General features: G+C 43.6%; 1 protein-coding gene across 1 annotated transcript in view; it reads left to right on the forward strand.

The window, feature by feature from the left end:
- Positions 1-16,718, forward strand: part of LOC311270145 (protein kinase C epsilon type-like) — a 65,818-nt gene that overhangs the window by 17,786 nt on the left and 31,314 nt on the right. Inside the window, exons 2-10 of the mRNA XM_084374871.1 lie at positions 4,560-4,623; positions 11,835-12,003; positions 12,755-12,789; positions 12,903-12,991; positions 13,088-13,220; positions 13,315-13,457; positions 13,544-13,643; positions 13,733-14,031; positions 14,153-14,326. Coding sequence (XP_084230997.1) covers positions 4,560-4,623; positions 11,835-12,003; positions 12,755-12,789; positions 12,903-12,991; positions 13,088-13,220; positions 13,315-13,457; positions 13,544-13,643; positions 13,733-14,031; positions 14,153-14,326 — 1,206 coding nt within the window. The remainder of the gene's footprint in view (positions 1-4,559; positions 4,624-11,834; positions 12,004-12,754; positions 12,790-12,902; positions 12,992-13,087; positions 13,221-13,314; positions 13,458-13,543; positions 13,644-13,732; positions 14,032-14,152; positions 14,327-16,718) is intronic.

Here is a 16,718-nt window from a genome sequence, read left to right on the forward strand (position 1 = left end):
ATTGTTTGTTGTGTTTCTGGTTATAACCAATTTTTACTAAAGAGTTTTATGTCCATAGCGATGCCTTTCTTTATCTGCTGAGTGTTTGACGTATGATGGGATGGATGTGGGCAGTTGTGAGGGGAAAAAAAGTGTCAATATTTATTTTTTATATTGAATTTTTCTTTTATTGTAAACTGGACTTTGTGCCAGAGACGTGAGAAGAGAGTCTAAATAAAGGGTGTGTGTTTGTGTACAGTACAGTGTGTCTACAGTGACTCTGAGCCAAGAGTTCAACAATGTCATGTGCTCTCACTTCAACCTTGACAGACTCTGTGTGTGTGTGTGTGTGTGTGTGTGTGTGTGTGTGTGTGTGTGTGTGTGTGTACGTGTCTGTGTGTGTGTAAGCGTGACAGAGCTGGCAGGTGTGGACAGAAGTCATCACTTGCTGAAGGACCTTTTATTTTTGGGTCAGTCGCAATCACAAGGAGTTATCACCACACACACACACACACACACACACACACACACACACGGGTTGATTCATGTCACTATTTACATATACTTATATTCATTTCCTGGAGACTTGCCACTCACCTTAACCAACAAATGAGCGTCTCCCAATTGTTGACACAGTTTTATCCTGAATTGGACAAACTGTCCCTAATTAACTGGTCTTTAGTCTGAAATTTGTCCTCGTAGTAGTCGCCCATGTCAGAAACACACTCACACACACTCTAATCCATTCAATCGAGCACTCCCATATCACAAGTGAAGCGTTGGACCACTCACAGGTCTTTTTTTAACCCTCAAAGACCTAGAACGAGGTTTGGGTACCAGATTCTCCGGTATATACTTTGTTTAGCAGTCGGCATCAAGTGTCAAGTGTCTTTGAGGGTTAACAGACACCAAACACTGACATGCTGAGGGTGCCGTCGTTATTTATGACTGTGAGATTGAATAAGTTGTTTGGCTTAAAAAGGACACAGATTTCATTTGTGGAGAAAAACATGATTTATTTCTTTGAACATCTGAAACTTTGTTTTTACATATTAGTTTCATTTATTTCGTCAGTTTATGCACAATAAATACTTCAATTCCTCAAAGAACGAATGTGTTTTCGTCATGAAAAAAATCACGGCCTTTCAGTACTGAACACTGACTGATCATCTCAGAGCTGCACGATTATAAACAACACACACACACACACACACACACACACACACACACACACACACGCTTCAGATGCATTAGAGCGGATGGAGGGAAACCTGCTCAATTGAGTTAAAGCCTGCAATTTAATTTACCTCAGAGTGTGTTTGTGTGTGTCTGTGTGTGTATGTCCTCCACAAATGAGCGTACAGTTCTCGAATAAATATCTAGCACAATATAATATAGACACACACACACACACACACACACACACATGCTGGTGCTCACATGATGGAGACCACATGATGTTTGAAGGAGCTGTTCTTGACCTGAACACACTCCAGCAGGCGATGTGAAGCGGAGGAGTGATGTGTGATGTGAAGTATCTGTAATAAACACTTGTTATCAGGATGTACTGTATATATTTATATATATATATATATATATGTACATGCTGCAGTACACATGTGTATTTGAACACATCTTCCTCTCTCTCTCCTGCGTGCCCTTCCTGTGACCTTTGACCTCCGTGTGTGCGTGCAGCCGTCAGCTCTCAGATAAACACGGACGAGGAGTTAAACGAGTGTAGTGCATCCGCCATGTGTATGACATGGACACACACACACACACACACACACACACACACACACACACACACACTGAAGGGCCTTTTCCTTCCTCCGCCGCTTCTATATTTAGTGACATTTTGCACCTGTGAGTCTGAGCACGCTCAGTAAGCAGCTGATGAATGGAGGACTGTGACCTCAGAGGAAGGGAGGTGGTGTTTGTGTTTGTGTGTTTGTGTGTGTGTGTGTGTGTGTGTGTGTGTGTGTGTGTGTGTGTGTGTGTGTGTGCACCCAGTTCCTTGTTTTCTCTTCTTGATGACATCATTATTGTCTTTACCAAATGAAAATGTTTTGCTCGATTAAACAACAGATAAGGAACCAGTGACCAATATTGTTGTTGATTCATTTTCTGCTTGTTACGTTAATGAACCAGAAAGGTAGAGTGCATACCTCCACCGAGGCCCAACAGTCCCCTTCAACTAATCGAGCCTAATCCATTATCAAATAAAACATACTTAAATACACTAGTTACAGATTTTAATCATGATCCACATCAAATTGTGCCAACTCTCTGGTACCAGCCTGATTTTTTCATCATTATTTCCTGAGAAATAAGTGAGAAAAAAATCCAGATCCACACCAGAAGATAATGGGATCTATTCTGGGCAGAGGACCATCCTCTATCCAATTTTCGTGGAAATCCATGAGTAGTTTCTGTAATCTGTAATCCTGCTGACGGCAGACCTGGGTAAAAACATGACGTCCATGGTGAAGGAGTTAACACATTTATCATTTCAGTCGTATCAAAGTAAGTACACTCAAGTTTAGCCAAAGAGGAAGTGACTGTACTCGATTTTATAATATTCAGTTTTTGCTGAGAGATAAAAGTAGATTAGTTACGTCTTTCAAGTAGTTAAAGACAAAGCAGTTTGACTACAGAGTGTGGAGAAGTTTGTGCTCTATTTTTGTAATTATCATGCATTAATAATTACATGAACGAACAATGTCAGCCATTTAAGGCCCACATTACTTTATTCAGCCTAATTTTGATACGTATGAATGCCGAAACAAAACACTTCTGATGCATTGTTGTTTATCCACCCACACTTCTGACAGAAAGACAGCGCTATCCCCGTCTTTGAGTGACGCTGGGAACAAAAACAGCCTCGACATGTCCCTGTTTATAACATATAAAACCCCTCCTCCGCCTCCTCCTCTGCCACATTCATGGCAATATTCTGCCACCCTCATCTGTCCATCTGCCACAACGACTTCCTTCCTTCCGCTGCTTCGTAGAAAACGCAGATGGATGAGAATAATTATCCTGTTAAACCTCAAAATGTGCTCAGTTTGTAATGAGGATGCATTAGGGCCCAAAAACAAGGTGCCGTCTCGCGGAACGAGCAAACGCTGGAGGTGAAAAGAGAGAGTGTGTTAACGAAACAAAACAAAAAAGTCATCAGGCCTCCACCCTCACCACCACCCTCACCCCCACCCCGCACTCTCACACTGGAACGAGCCAACAAACTTTCTCTGTCCTCCCCCTCATCCGTCTCTCTCTCTGCTTTCCATCTCCTACTGTATACATTACTGAACCCACGCCTGTTCGCCTTCACTGCACAAGTCTTCACTTATTGCTGCTCACTGTGTGTGTGTGTGTGTGTGTGTGTGTGTGTGTGTGTGTGTGTGTGTGTGTGTGTGTGTGTGTGTGTGTGTGTGTGTGTGTGTGTGTGCAAAGGGGGATTATGGACACTGTGGGTGGTGCAAGCTGCTGGTAGAAACTCTGTGAGCCCCTGGCCGATGCCCACTTGCTTTCATGAGACAAGCTCAAATGCACTCTGGCATGCTCTCTCTCTCTCTCTCTCTCTCTCTCTCTCACACTCACACACACACACACACACACACACACACACACTTGCTGTATACACACACACACACACACACACGTGCAGATACTCATAAATTGCAGAGCAGCAGTTGCCTTCCCTCCCCACAACTTTTCTCTGGCCTAAACACATTCAGACTCCATGTGAGTGTGTGTGTGTGTGTGTGTGTGTGTGTGTGTGTGTGTGTGAGGTGTGTGTGTATATGATGTGGGGGTGTGTGACAGGATATGTGTCAACCTCTAGTTCGCTGTAAGTCTCTCACTTTTTTCTCTAACTCTCTTTCGTCTGCTTGTTACCACATTACCGCCGTGTTGCAAGTGATACTGCGAGATTTCGGCCAAACAGGAAGTTACGATCGCACAGTTTCCCAAAGGTTGCCAACACGTTCGTGGCAGCGGCGGCGCCGAGTGGGAGGACGGCTTCAGAATATTTTTCCAATAACACTATTTAAGAACGTTATGGAAAATATATGCAAAGTCACAAAAAAGTCTTTAGCCTTGCAGAAATGCTGTTTCTGGGGTAGTGGTCGTGTTTTTTTTTTATTTTTTACGGCAGGTTTTTTAATATTACAGACTTCTGGCCACATAGGACAACTAGCGGACATCAGGATAATGATCTGATGAACAGCAGGTTGGCTCTAAACGTCGATAGCCCTGCGGTGTGTGAGCAGTGTTTTTATTTCAAACTTTCCTAGAGAGAATAGAAATCCCATCACATTACTGCAGCATGAAGAATGAACCATTTTCAACTAGGAAAATAAACTTTATATGCATTTTGAAAATCTGCTGTGTAGCTCAATGCCACAGATTACATACACACTGGCCACGTCAGACAGCTACAAAAGCATAAAGGTCGATTAAAGCTGATATTTAATCATACTAATGTTAATTTTAACGTAATCTTGTCTCTTTTTCTTCCTCTGTCCCCTCTTTTCCCTCCTCCTGCCCTCTTTCTTCCATCACTTCTCTGTCTGTAGATTGACCTGGAGCCAGAGGGGAAGGTGTATGTTGTTATTGACCTATCAGGATCTTCCAGTGAAGGTAAGAACGCTCTGGTGAAGTCTGTAAGTGTGGAGGCGATGGAGTAAACCTGTAAGTGGCAGCTGGATGATACTTTTCCCTGCTGAGTCATTGTGGCTATCGCAGCTAAAGTACTAAGTTCCTCTTATTTTTACTCCTGAGATCCAGTTTAATGTTGCTACACTCAAAACCCACAACTTCCACGAGAACTTATCTGGAAGTTGTGGGTTTTTACACTCTGCAGCGTTTACAACAGCTTTTGTACACCGCAAAGAATTAAACCACTATTGCATCAGATGACACAGCGATTGAAAGTAGCATCTGATATGTCTGTGTGAAAAGGAAGTTTCCCACAGGCAAGTCTGAGATTTACGTCACGTTTCACGTAACGAATGCGCTGGAAACTTGAAACGTCCACGTTGAAACAGAAGAGAAAACAACAAAATTACTTACTTAAGTGCCACCACCGGGTGTTGATAATGTGTCATCACTTCATCATATACATCAGAATTTAGCGTGTTCATCCGGGTCTTTCGTTCAGATCGAAACCGACCCGAGTGTCCACGTTCCCATCGCACACAAAAGCCAGACCTTAGCGGGTTTAAGTGGGATTTTTGACCAGTGGAAACGGGCTATTACAACAACAGCCTCGGCAGGAATTCATCTTTATGTATTTCTCTTTTGTAAATTTGTAACAACACTTAAAAAAAAAAGGCATGTCGACCTGCAATCAAGTGAGGAGTCGTGTGGGTAGTTTCTACGGGTCTGAACAGGCTTAAAGAGACGCCTGTACACCATGAATCCTCCTTGTTACAGTGAGAGCTGCTCTATGAAATGTTAACGTTTACAGCTAAAATAAGATCTGTTGTTGTGTGAAACTAGAAGTTTGAAAACTTCGGCCCTGATGAGGGAAACAAAACAGACAGAAAAGGCAGAGACAGAATTATAAAGCAGCTCTAATGAGGCTAATGGCTTTTTAGTCAGTTTACTTGGAAGGGAGGCATTTATTCCGGCTAATCAACCCACATACGTATCGATCGACATTACAGCCGTGCGATATCATTTATACATCATGTCAATGTGTTATTGTTTAGCTTTTAGCTGGAATTCAGGGGAAGGAACATGTAATCAGGGTAAATTAGAGCCTCTCAAAGGACAATTCACCCAAAGACATCAAGCTAATAAAAAAGCTTTCTTTGCATTAAAAGGTAATTTTATAAGATACGGAAACAAAACATTCATTTGATTCAGGATTTACATTCACGCATAGTGGATACATCATATCGGGTCGATACAGCTGTTTTCTCTCCGAGGCTGATGTGTGTCTTTGATGTGAGTGTGTGTGTGTGTGTGTGTGTGTGTGTGTCCTGTGGTGGCTCACTAAAAGCTTTGTAAAAGTAGGTCCTTGCGTGTTGAGAAACACGCCCCTGCTGCCTCTTTCCTATTTCGCAATCTGTCATTTCAAATTAGTTTAAAATCATTCAACAAGCGCCGCGTAGCTCTCACTCTCTGACACGTTCAATCTAAAGTGGTTTTAACTTCGATCCTGTAGTTTAAAATCAGGACTTTCGTTCATTCGTGTCACATCGTATGAAAGTGAAGTCATGAGTCAGTGTTTTAATCAAGAAGTAACGTTGCACAGTGTTTCCTGTGAATGTGTATATTACCTCTACGCTGTAGTGAAAGTCATGATGTCATGCAGCAAGAGCTCTCAGTTGAAGTTTAATGATGACACAGCGTTAAACTTTGTCAGTGCTTTCCAGAGCAGCACATAAGGTTTGCTTTTGGAGCAGTCGCCGTTTGGAGAAGTATTAAAACATATGCCTAAGTATTTTAACATTGCTATCAGCCCATCAGACCTTGTCAACTAATATCAGCCTATCATCTGCGTATAAGATGACATTCAGCGATAGCAGTGGCTGATGTTTATCTGTCCTGTCACATCAATTTTTAATTCAATGATGGGCTGATAACTTTTTTATTTTTTTAACATTTTTGTCATGAAGATGTCTAATTCCTTCGAACAAACGACAAAAAACTATTTTTTTTGTCATTTGTGTTAATGACGTTCATCTATAACTGCTTGGTTTAGCTCAGGAAAAGATAAGTGTCATGGTTCGGAGAAACCGACGCTGACTATTAGTCAGAAAACCCTAACCCTAACCCTAACCCTTTCTTGATTTCACGCAACTTCCACTTTTGCAACTCAGTGGGGACCAGACAGTTCACACGACCGAGAGGCTGCTTGTCAGAAAAAAAACATAGTCATAAGATGCACACACCCCTGCAACATCTATCCAAACACACACACACACACACACAGATACATAGAAAGCCCAGAGAGATCAGCTGTCAGACACTTCTGAGGAACAGAGAGAGAGAGAGGTGTTTATACGGGAGGATATCGTAGATACAAGAACACACTTCCTGTCTGTCTGACTGTCTCCTGTGTGTTTGTAAATCCTCTACAGCTTCAGTTGTACTGTGGTTCTGATAAACTGGAAAATGCAGTTTGGTGGACCGAATGTTTTGATCCTTCCTCACTGCTCTTACACGATGACATCAGCTCCAGGTCCAGCACCAGAATCTAATGCGGTCCCAACCCAAAACACATCATCAGCCAGACCAAACGATGCCTCTTTGTTTCGGTGTCCGTCCTGCGACTGCTGAAGCTCATGAACGTATTTACCTGAAACATGTTCATACAGATGAAATAGAGCAACAAGAGGAAAGTCTCAGAGCTTAAACATCCTGCTGATGGTGCTGATTTATGTTTAACACATAATCTGAGAAAGCTCATACGGCATTTAACTGGTAACTCTTCTTCTTCTTTGATTCATCTCCTGAAACTGAAAACAAAAAAACCCTGAACCACTTCAAGCTAAAAACAAACACAAGTGACTTTCCCACCTCAGATTTTACTCTCCTGCTGCAGAGATGATGAATGTTTACCGGTTTAACAGTGTGTGTGTGTGTGTGTGTGTGTGTGTGTGTGTGTCTGTGATTGCGTGTTAGAGAGACATGACAGAATGGAAGAAGAGAGAGACGGAGAGGGAGTGAACCAGAGGTCAGCGGAGGGGGAGGGGGGTGATAAATTGATTAGTAAAGTGGAGTGTACTCTAATGGACGAGTTACATCATCGAGAGGGAGAGAAAATCAGTACAGAGTGACAGCGAGGTGTCATTAGGATGTTTCTTTTTCTCTCTTTAATGTTAAATCTTTAATCATGTTACTTTATTTGTCTCTCTGTTGCTGTTTGATACGATATATTTATGTATCTGTGTGCGTGTGTGTGTGTGTGTGTGTGTGTGTGTGGTTGAAATTGCAGGCATTACTTAAATGTGTTTGCATAGCAGAGAACACATGGGTGAGCTGTCAGGCCTGAGAGCTGCAATCAACCTATTAGCTTTCACACACGCACACACACACACACACACACTTACTCACACACACACACTCGCAGACACAAAGCCCTGCTGTCACCAGGACGGGATGATAAGCCGCCTGCTGTTGAAATATTTATAAGTTGCTGTGACTCTGTTGTTGTCAGCTGGGAGCGTTTCTGACTGTTGACATAATAAAGTTTTCTTGGTAAAAAATGTTGATTCTTTTATGTCAACCACATTTTTTTTTTTTTAAATGCTTTGCCTGTTTGGGGCGTCACGATTTCGATTTAAGAATGAGCTTTGTCCAAAAAACACTTAAATGGCGACACAGCTAGCTCACCGGTGGGCTGCAGCTGCAACTGACTGACTGAACTGAACGGTGGCATTTAATCTACAAAATGCCACCAGGACATGGTCGAGCTGTTGTTGTAAAATACCCCAAAGAAGAATTTTAAAATATAAATAACGTGATGTTTCAGGGCATAAAACTAATGATCTGTTGATCTTTACAAATCCAGATAGTCTAACCATGGCACAGCAGTTAATGCCGAAAATAAAGAGAAAAAACAAACAAATGCTCTCAACCTGTCTCTAAAACATGTCCTCTTTTCACAAGGACTGAATCTAGAGGTTGGATATAACTTTAAAAAATTAGAGCAACACAGGTGACTGTGAAGAAGTAGAGCAGGTCTATAAGTAGCAACAGGAATGAATGTAAGTATGTAGGTGCAGTGCAGTTGTCTTTCTTTTTGTTCTTCCTGTTTTTCCACTTCTTCTTCTTCTCCTCGTCCTCCTCCTTCTTCTTCTTCTTCTTCTTCTTCTTCTTCTTCTTCTTCTTCTTCTTCTTCTCCTCCACCTCGTCCTCCTCCTTCTTCTTCTTCTTCTTCTTCTTCTTCTTCTTCTTCTTCTTCTTCTTCTTCTCCTCCACCTCGTCCTCCTCCTTCTTCTTCTTCTTCTTCTCCTCCTCTACCTCGTCCTCCTCCTCCTTCTTCTCCTTCTTCCTCTTTTTCAGCATCTTCTTTTTCTTCTTCTTCTTCACCTTCTTCCTCTTTTTCAGCATCTTCTTCTTCTTCTTTGAGGTTTAATGGTGGTTGTCAATCACCAGGTTTGTTTCTGGTTTGTGACCTCTACTTCCTCTACTCTGTTTATTAAAGCCATGAGTAACATCGTCCATCCTGCCAATTTCTGCAGAAACTAAGCTTTTTACGTAGCCTAGATTTTTTTTAAAACGTGGTTGATGAGCTTCAGTTTAGTCTCAGGGGCATATGCTAGTTGTCTGCCCATCCATCTCCAACACTTTGGTCCAGATTATCATCAGATGTGTCAGTGTGTTTGTTCCTTCCATCACTTTGTTATGAGGTGTAATAAACATTGCAGCCTATCAGGACTTTGTTAATGCTTCTGGTGCTATTAAAGATAAAGGCGCTCATTGTTGATGGTGTCCATCACTGTAGTTTTTGCTACACTGTCACTGTGAGAGCACTGAGCTTTAACTTTTTGGGGTTGTGATGAGGACACCACAGAGGAAACGGCACGTCTATCACAGAGCCCCCCCTCCGGCCCAGAACCCTCCCCTGTAGACGACGCTAAGTCTATCACTGTTGCCAGGCAGCAGTCGTCAGTTGCTAGGCGATGGTGATGGCGTGAAGCAGAGGGGCTGGAGGAGTTAGAGTGAGGACAGGCAGAACATGACGGGCATGTGCAGAGGTTTAACAGAGGAGGAGATGTGAGTGTGAAGTTTGTCCTGAGGGTGGCGCCACAGGAAAGACCAGATTCATCCTCGAGGACCAATAGATATCCACGATAACTTCCACATCACGCATCCTGCTGCACGTGGTGTAACTACAGCAGCTATGACCGCTGATGCAATAACTCCTCTCACCTGTTAGCAGAGGTGGTCCGAGGTAGTGCTGAATGATTACAGTGTGTAGTGTGTTTGAATATACTTTCATCACAGCTGCTGAGGAAACAACAACCCACTGAGCAACTGAGCTTCAAACATGGCAGACAGCGTTAGAGGCCTGATGCACACGATGGAGGGCCCGGGAGAAATATCACTTGAGAAGTCACTTGAGGTCTTTTTGCACAAGTGACGGGATAATGGAACGTGACACGGACGAGCAGCATTGCAGGCTTTGCACCAGCCCGTTGTGGTGAAAAGGGAGCTGAACTGGAAGGCGAAGCTTTCAATTTACCAGTTGATCTATCTTCCAACCCTCACCTATGGTTATGAGCTTTGGGTAGTGACCGAAAAAATGTCCTCCACAGGGCGGCTGGGCTCAGCCTGAGAGAAAGCGTGAGGAGCTCAGAGTAGAGCCGTTGAAAGGAGCCATCTGAGGTGGTTCGTGGATCTGATTAGGACGCCTCCTGGGTGCCTCCCTCCTGAGGTTTTCCGGGCATGATCAACTGGGAAGACACCCCTGGTGCAGACCCAGAGTTAGCTGGAGAGATTACATATCTCATCTGGCCTGCGAACCCCCTTAGAATCCACCGGGTCAGCGTCTCATCCCGACCCATTCACTCTTCCTACTGAACTTTACAGTAAAGTAACCCAGATCCCTTTTTGAACAGTTCTTCCTCCTCGATCCTCACTTGAATCGGAAGTTGTTCTGGTCCGCCATCTTGCAAGTCATGCCAGAGCTCTTACGTCTAACACAGCCCCTTATTGGATATCAAGTACTGATTGGATGCCGCAGCAGATCGGACTGATCTGATACATCAAGACATCACTGGCGCTTCATTCGGGAGTGAAACCAGATGTTGTTTTCTGGTTCACCATCTTGTTAAAAACTCTGATTTAACTGTATGTCTGAACTACAAAAGGACCACAAACAACTTTCTTCCTTTATTAGAAACGTTTGTCTTTTCGTGTCATGTTTTATCCCTCATTAACTTTTATTATGGATACAATTAAAGTCAGAGACAGAGCGTCTGTCAGAAAGAAACTCTTTTTATGTCATTTATTTTCATTTCAGTCACATGTGAGTCTGATAATCGTTATAAAGCATCTGGTTTGATATGTTACACAATTAGATTTCCTCTGAAACATTTAGCCTAATAAATAATTTCCAGCAATTAAAAGAGAGGTTTAGATGATGAGTATCAATGACCTTAATAATATAATAACTCACTCTGACAGTGGAAATGTTTCTGTGCCTTTGAGCAGCAGTATAAATACATAATGCTGCCTGTTCTTCATGTGCAGGTGTTTGTTAAACAGGTAACAGGCTGCTCCTCCGCACTGAACATCGTGTGGCTTCGGTAACGTTAGCACAACGCACATGTGTGCAGACACAAACAGCTGTTAAAGCCGACTGACAGCTGAGCAAAGACGTCTCATTCCTCTTTAAACATATCTCCTCGTTTCCTCTCTCCTCACATGGTTTCCTTGATGCAATTTAAAGGGAAATGGGACGTACCCAGTGTCTCACTTGCTTGCCTCAGGTAGTTTATGTGAGTGTGAGATTAAAACAGGGTCGGACTAATTGAAATCTCTCGTCGTTCCACTGGGAGAACCCCTTTTTAATTAAACACAAAGAGGCAGAAAGATCAGCACAGACCGAGTCAGACAGCGTGACTGGCTGTGTGGAAAAAGAAAAGACCAGTGTGTTCAATTAATCACTGAATCTACAGCCTCATCCTCAGTCACACAGTGTCAGCGCCATCTAGTGGCTACGTGATGTGGCTGCAGATTTTAAAGAACAGAAACACTCACATTGTGTTGCTCGTTTATCTCTTTGAGGTTTCTTTAACGTCCAGCACCAGTATTCAAAAAGACAGTAAAAATGTATTTGCATATGTTGCTGTCACACTGTATAATAATGTGTGTGATGTGTGTCCTGGCAGCTGCCCCGGGCTCCCCCGAGAATGAGGAGCGTGTGTTTCGGCAGCGGATGCGTCCCAGGAAGCGTCAGGGCGCCGTCCGCCGCCGGGTCCACCAGGTCAACGGACACAAGTTCATGGCCACCTACCTGAGACAGCCTACCTACTGCTCCCACTGCCGGGACTTCATCTGGTGAGGCCTCACACCCTTTATCAGCATGAATGTGTATTAAAGTTAACAAACAGTGGCTGAATCTCTGCAGAATCATCCTCATTTCATTGTCATGCAGATGCTCAACACAGTGTATAACGTTAGCTGGTCCAAAGGCTCTGAAAGAAAGAAATACATGTGAACACTTGTTTTCCTGTATCAGGCTTTTTTGCAGCATTCTCTGATTTTCTGCCTGAACCTGATTTCTCCCGTGAAGCTGCTGCCATGTTTACCAGTAAACACAGTGGATGCTGTGAAGTGTGCAGTAATAAACAGAGCCAGCTGTGTTTGTTTCCATCCCAACAAACTGTGTTCGAGTCGCTCGCTTTGGAAACCATGCGGCCTCGGTGCTCCACTGTGAAACTCTCATGTGTAATCGGAGTCACAAAGACGTTGTGTCTGCGCCGTACAGAGGAACAGAGTGTTTTTATGTGGGCCAGCTAATATTTATTTTAGTAAGCCCTGCAGAATGTGTCCTTTCAGGTGAAAATACATTTGGTTTTGTGGATTTCTCGGTAGTCTTGTTCAACATTTGTACGTTCAAAGGATTGATTTTCAGGATGTGGACTTGTTTATAACTGCCAGTCTGTAATAATAAATGAAACCCATTTGCTGTTTATCTCCTCTTAAGTCTTACAAAACCCTCCCATCTGTACTAGGACGCAAAACACAGCTCGTGAAGTCTTTTTTATTTTGGGTAACGATCTATTTTCTGTCTCTCTCTGACCTTCAGGGGCGTTTTAGGAAAGCAGGGCTACCAGTGTCAAGGTAGGAGGGAGTTTCATTGATCAGTCCAGTGTTTTAACCTTAATATATGTTTCTTTAAACACATAATTTCCCTGTACATGTGTTCCTTATGCCTGTGTGTGTTCCTCCTGCAGTGTGTACCTGTGTGGTCCATAAGCGCTGCCATGAGCTGATCATTACCAAGTGTGCTGGGATGAAGAAGCAGGAGGACACGGTCGGGGAAGTACGGGATGTTTTTTATTAGATGCAACACTTTCTGCTTTAGGCGTCAGTTAGATGCAACCTCTCAGCGTCCTGTTGTGTGTTGTGTCTCTTCCAGACGGTCGGATCTCAGAGGTTCAGCGTCAACGTGCCGCACATGTTCAGCATCCACAGCTTTAAAGTTCTCACCTTCTGCGACCACTGTGGGTCTCTGCTGTGGGGTCTGCTGCGACAGGGGCTCCAGTGTAAAGGTACAGACGGACACAGTGTGTTAGCTTCAGTTAATAAAAGTGTAGATATCGTAACCGTGGTGCGGCTCACTTGACCTTCTCCTGTGTGTTTCAGTGTGTAAAGTGAATGTACACCGGCGCTGTGAGAGTAACGTGGCTCCTAACTGCGGCGTGGACGCCAGAGGAATTGCTAAAGTCCTCTCCGACCTCGGAGTCACACCAGACAAGATCTTCAACAGCGCCCAGAGACGGAAAAAGGTTTCAGAAAGAGTCAAACTGCTGCAAACTTTACTTATACTTCACAAAGTCCAGATGTTGACAGGGATGTTTTTGTCTTTGAACAGTTTCCTCAGGGTCAGGACCCCCAGCAGCCGATATCAGGGACGCCAAAAACAACAGAAGAGGATCGCTCAAAGTCCGCCCCGACCTCACCGTGCGACCAGGGTAACACAAGCTCTGAGCATCACACATAACCTCTGAGCTGCATGAAACCAAAACATATGAACTCATCTTATTTTGATTTTTGTGTCCAGATGCGAAGGAGCTGGAGAATATCCGCAAGGTTCTGTCGTTTGACCACCGCGGAGAGGAGCACACAACGCTGCCCCTCTCCGCCGCCTCGTCTGATTCTACGGTGACGGGGGACACTGATGCAGGTGGAGGTGGAGGAGGAGGAGGAGGAGGAGGAGGTGACGGAGGCAGCGTCGGAGTGAAGGGTGAAGGAAAGCAGGAGAACGGAGAGGTCAAAGGTCACATCGCTCCTGAACTCAAGAGGATGAACCTGCACGACTTCCTGTTCATCAAAGTTCTGGGGAAAGGAAGCTTCGGAAAGGTGAGCGCACGACAGAAAGTGGGAAGTGGAAGAAAACGGAGAGCTTTGTGGAAAATACTCTCTTTAGTGTAATGTTAGTGTTTTCAGCTGTATTCTGACTGTCGTGTTGTCACGTGACCAGGTGATGCTGGCGGAGCTGAAAGGCAGCGACGAGGTTTACGCCGTCAAAGTGCTGAAGAAGGACGTGATCCTGCAGGACGACGACGTGGACTGCACCCTGACGGAGAAACGGATCCTGGCCCTCGCCAGAAAACACCCGTACCTGACACAGCTGTTCTGCTGCTTCCAGACTAAAGTAGGAACACACACACACATGCACAGACACACTATGTACCTCCAGGGGGCAGCATCGGACTGAAGTTGAATCTGTAGCATTTAGTTTTTGTGTTGACGGACCTCAAAGATTACATAAAAACTCAGAAGGTGCAAATGATAAAGGGGAGTATTTAACATACTTCTGAAACTGATCTGTGAATCTGACTCCTTTAGAAAGTATATGAAGAGGTGTGTCTGTGTGTTTTAATCAAGAATGAATCATCTAAGATAAAAGAATCAACTTTTCTTTCAAACAGGTGTCTTAAATTTTACTGTCAAGATAAATAAGACGGGGGAAAAGATCTCCTTTTTTCTCACTTCTCCAAATTTCTTTTATTTTCTTCTGTTGAAACACTTTACAAACCACACGTTTTGCAGCAGAGGACACAAAACTGTAGCATGAGTAGAAAAGTTACAATTAAGTTGAATGTAATTTAAGACGATTTAAATGCTATGTTTGGGGAGTATAAAAGTCATTTTCCACGGCCTGTCAAATAAATACAGCACTGAAAATTAGATTGTCTTAAATATCTTTACTTTTTTATTATGATTCATGCACGTAGAGAGGACAGAGAGAGAGAGAAAGAGAAACTTGGTCTTCATTATATAAATATCGTGCATGAAATGTCTGTACCGTCACGGGTTTGCATTTTTACAAACACATCTGTCGCTCTCATCCAGGCGTTTCACTGTCACACAATGGACTTCAGCTACCGCGCAGAATAGCGATGCGCTATGATTCACCTCACATACAAGCAAGAGGCTCTGTTTCACACACATGCAGCACAGATGCAACATTGCATGTCTTTACAGGAGACACATGTTACACACAGCGCAACGTCCCGCTATATCGATAAAAAGGAAATTGTCTGAAACTGTATCTCGTTTATTAATCTCGTCGATGTACTTCCAACAATACATTACATTAACTATAAGACACCTACGATACGATCTGTGTTCAATTCTTCTGAGCACAACTTCTCATTATGTCCGGGGGACAAACTGTCCTCACGTCGGCGTCCCTGTTCTCTCCCTGGTGATTAAAAGCTGTAAATTGTGCTGTCAGGCAGGTATCAGCTCAGCAGCTGCCTGTCAAGGCTGTACATTCAGTCCTCGGAGGGTTCGGTGTTTTTAGAGCGGGAACAAATCCACACAACTTCATTAGTCATCAGTAAAGTATCTGCCATCAGCTTCGGTCTCTCTCTCATCATCTCCACTTCTCAGCTCATTTGTCCGTCCATACAGTAAGTGGACGATGACAGACGTACAGACAAAGGGCACCCGTGGGTGGGACGCTGCTAACGCCAACGGCTCCTCCGGGGTTACTGTGTGTTTTGTCTATCGTATATTGTATATGTGTTCGTGTCTATATAGGCTCTGTACATGTAAGTGTGTGTGTGTGCGTGTGTGCGTGCGTGCGTGCTGGTACAGTGTATGTGTACTTTTTCCAGTTTGACGACTTGCTGAAGCAACACATCACATGATGTGAAGTCCTTTCACTGCAACTTGAGCCTGACGCTGCTGAAGGCTGCACAGGTGTCAACCTTTATCAGACAGAGCGCAACAAAACACGAGCAGCACAAGCCTGAACATTAAGACGTTTACCTCTTTGAAGTTTGACTAATGTTCACTTTTCTCAGGAATAATGGACACGACGCTGACGTTTAGGGTTTAGATGAAGCTCATAATAGCTCATGGATCACTTGAGCGGCTGTAGGGACTGTCACATTAAAAAATCACTCATAATGGAGTCCAGATATTGAAGGCTCTACACAAAACAGTTTAAAAGATTCTGGATGAAACAAACAACTGAGTGTATCACGATGATCCTCAGACTTTTATTGATATCCGACTGCCTGCATTTTATTAGCAATACTGTAGGTTTGTTGGTGTAGCCGGGAAAATCCCTCAATATATTTTGATTTCCACGGGCCGTTATTTACAGGCGCAGACCAAAATGCCCATGGAAGCAACTGGATAGACCTGCAACCAATCAGAGCAACTTAATGTGTGCTGTAGCGCTGAGTGATACGTGCACATTGGGGCTGTTCTTGGCCAGGAAAAAGTAATGATGAACCGGCGATATTAAGCTAAACGGTATATGTGTTTCTGAGAACACTGAGGTGAGAAACAGGCAATATAACGAGATAATTTTTAGTTTGTGCCCCTCAGCTTCTTGTCTGTTTGGAGATGGAGATGCATGCACACAGAAAAACCCACGATTATGGTTGTCACACACCTATCTTTAATCACCAGGGAGGACTTGGATGTCAACAGGTTTTTTGTATATCCACAAACATCAAGAACGGAAGGAAGCTGTGTTTCTTAATCGTGTATACACAGCTGCATATAAACAGGAATATTAGGGGAAT

Source organism: Pagrus pagrus (assembly GCF_965226575.1).
Source record: "Pagrus pagrus genome assembly, chromosome: 15".
Classification (NCBI taxonomy): domain Eukaryota; kingdom Metazoa; phylum Chordata; class Actinopteri; order Spariformes; family Sparidae; genus Pagrus; species Pagrus pagrus.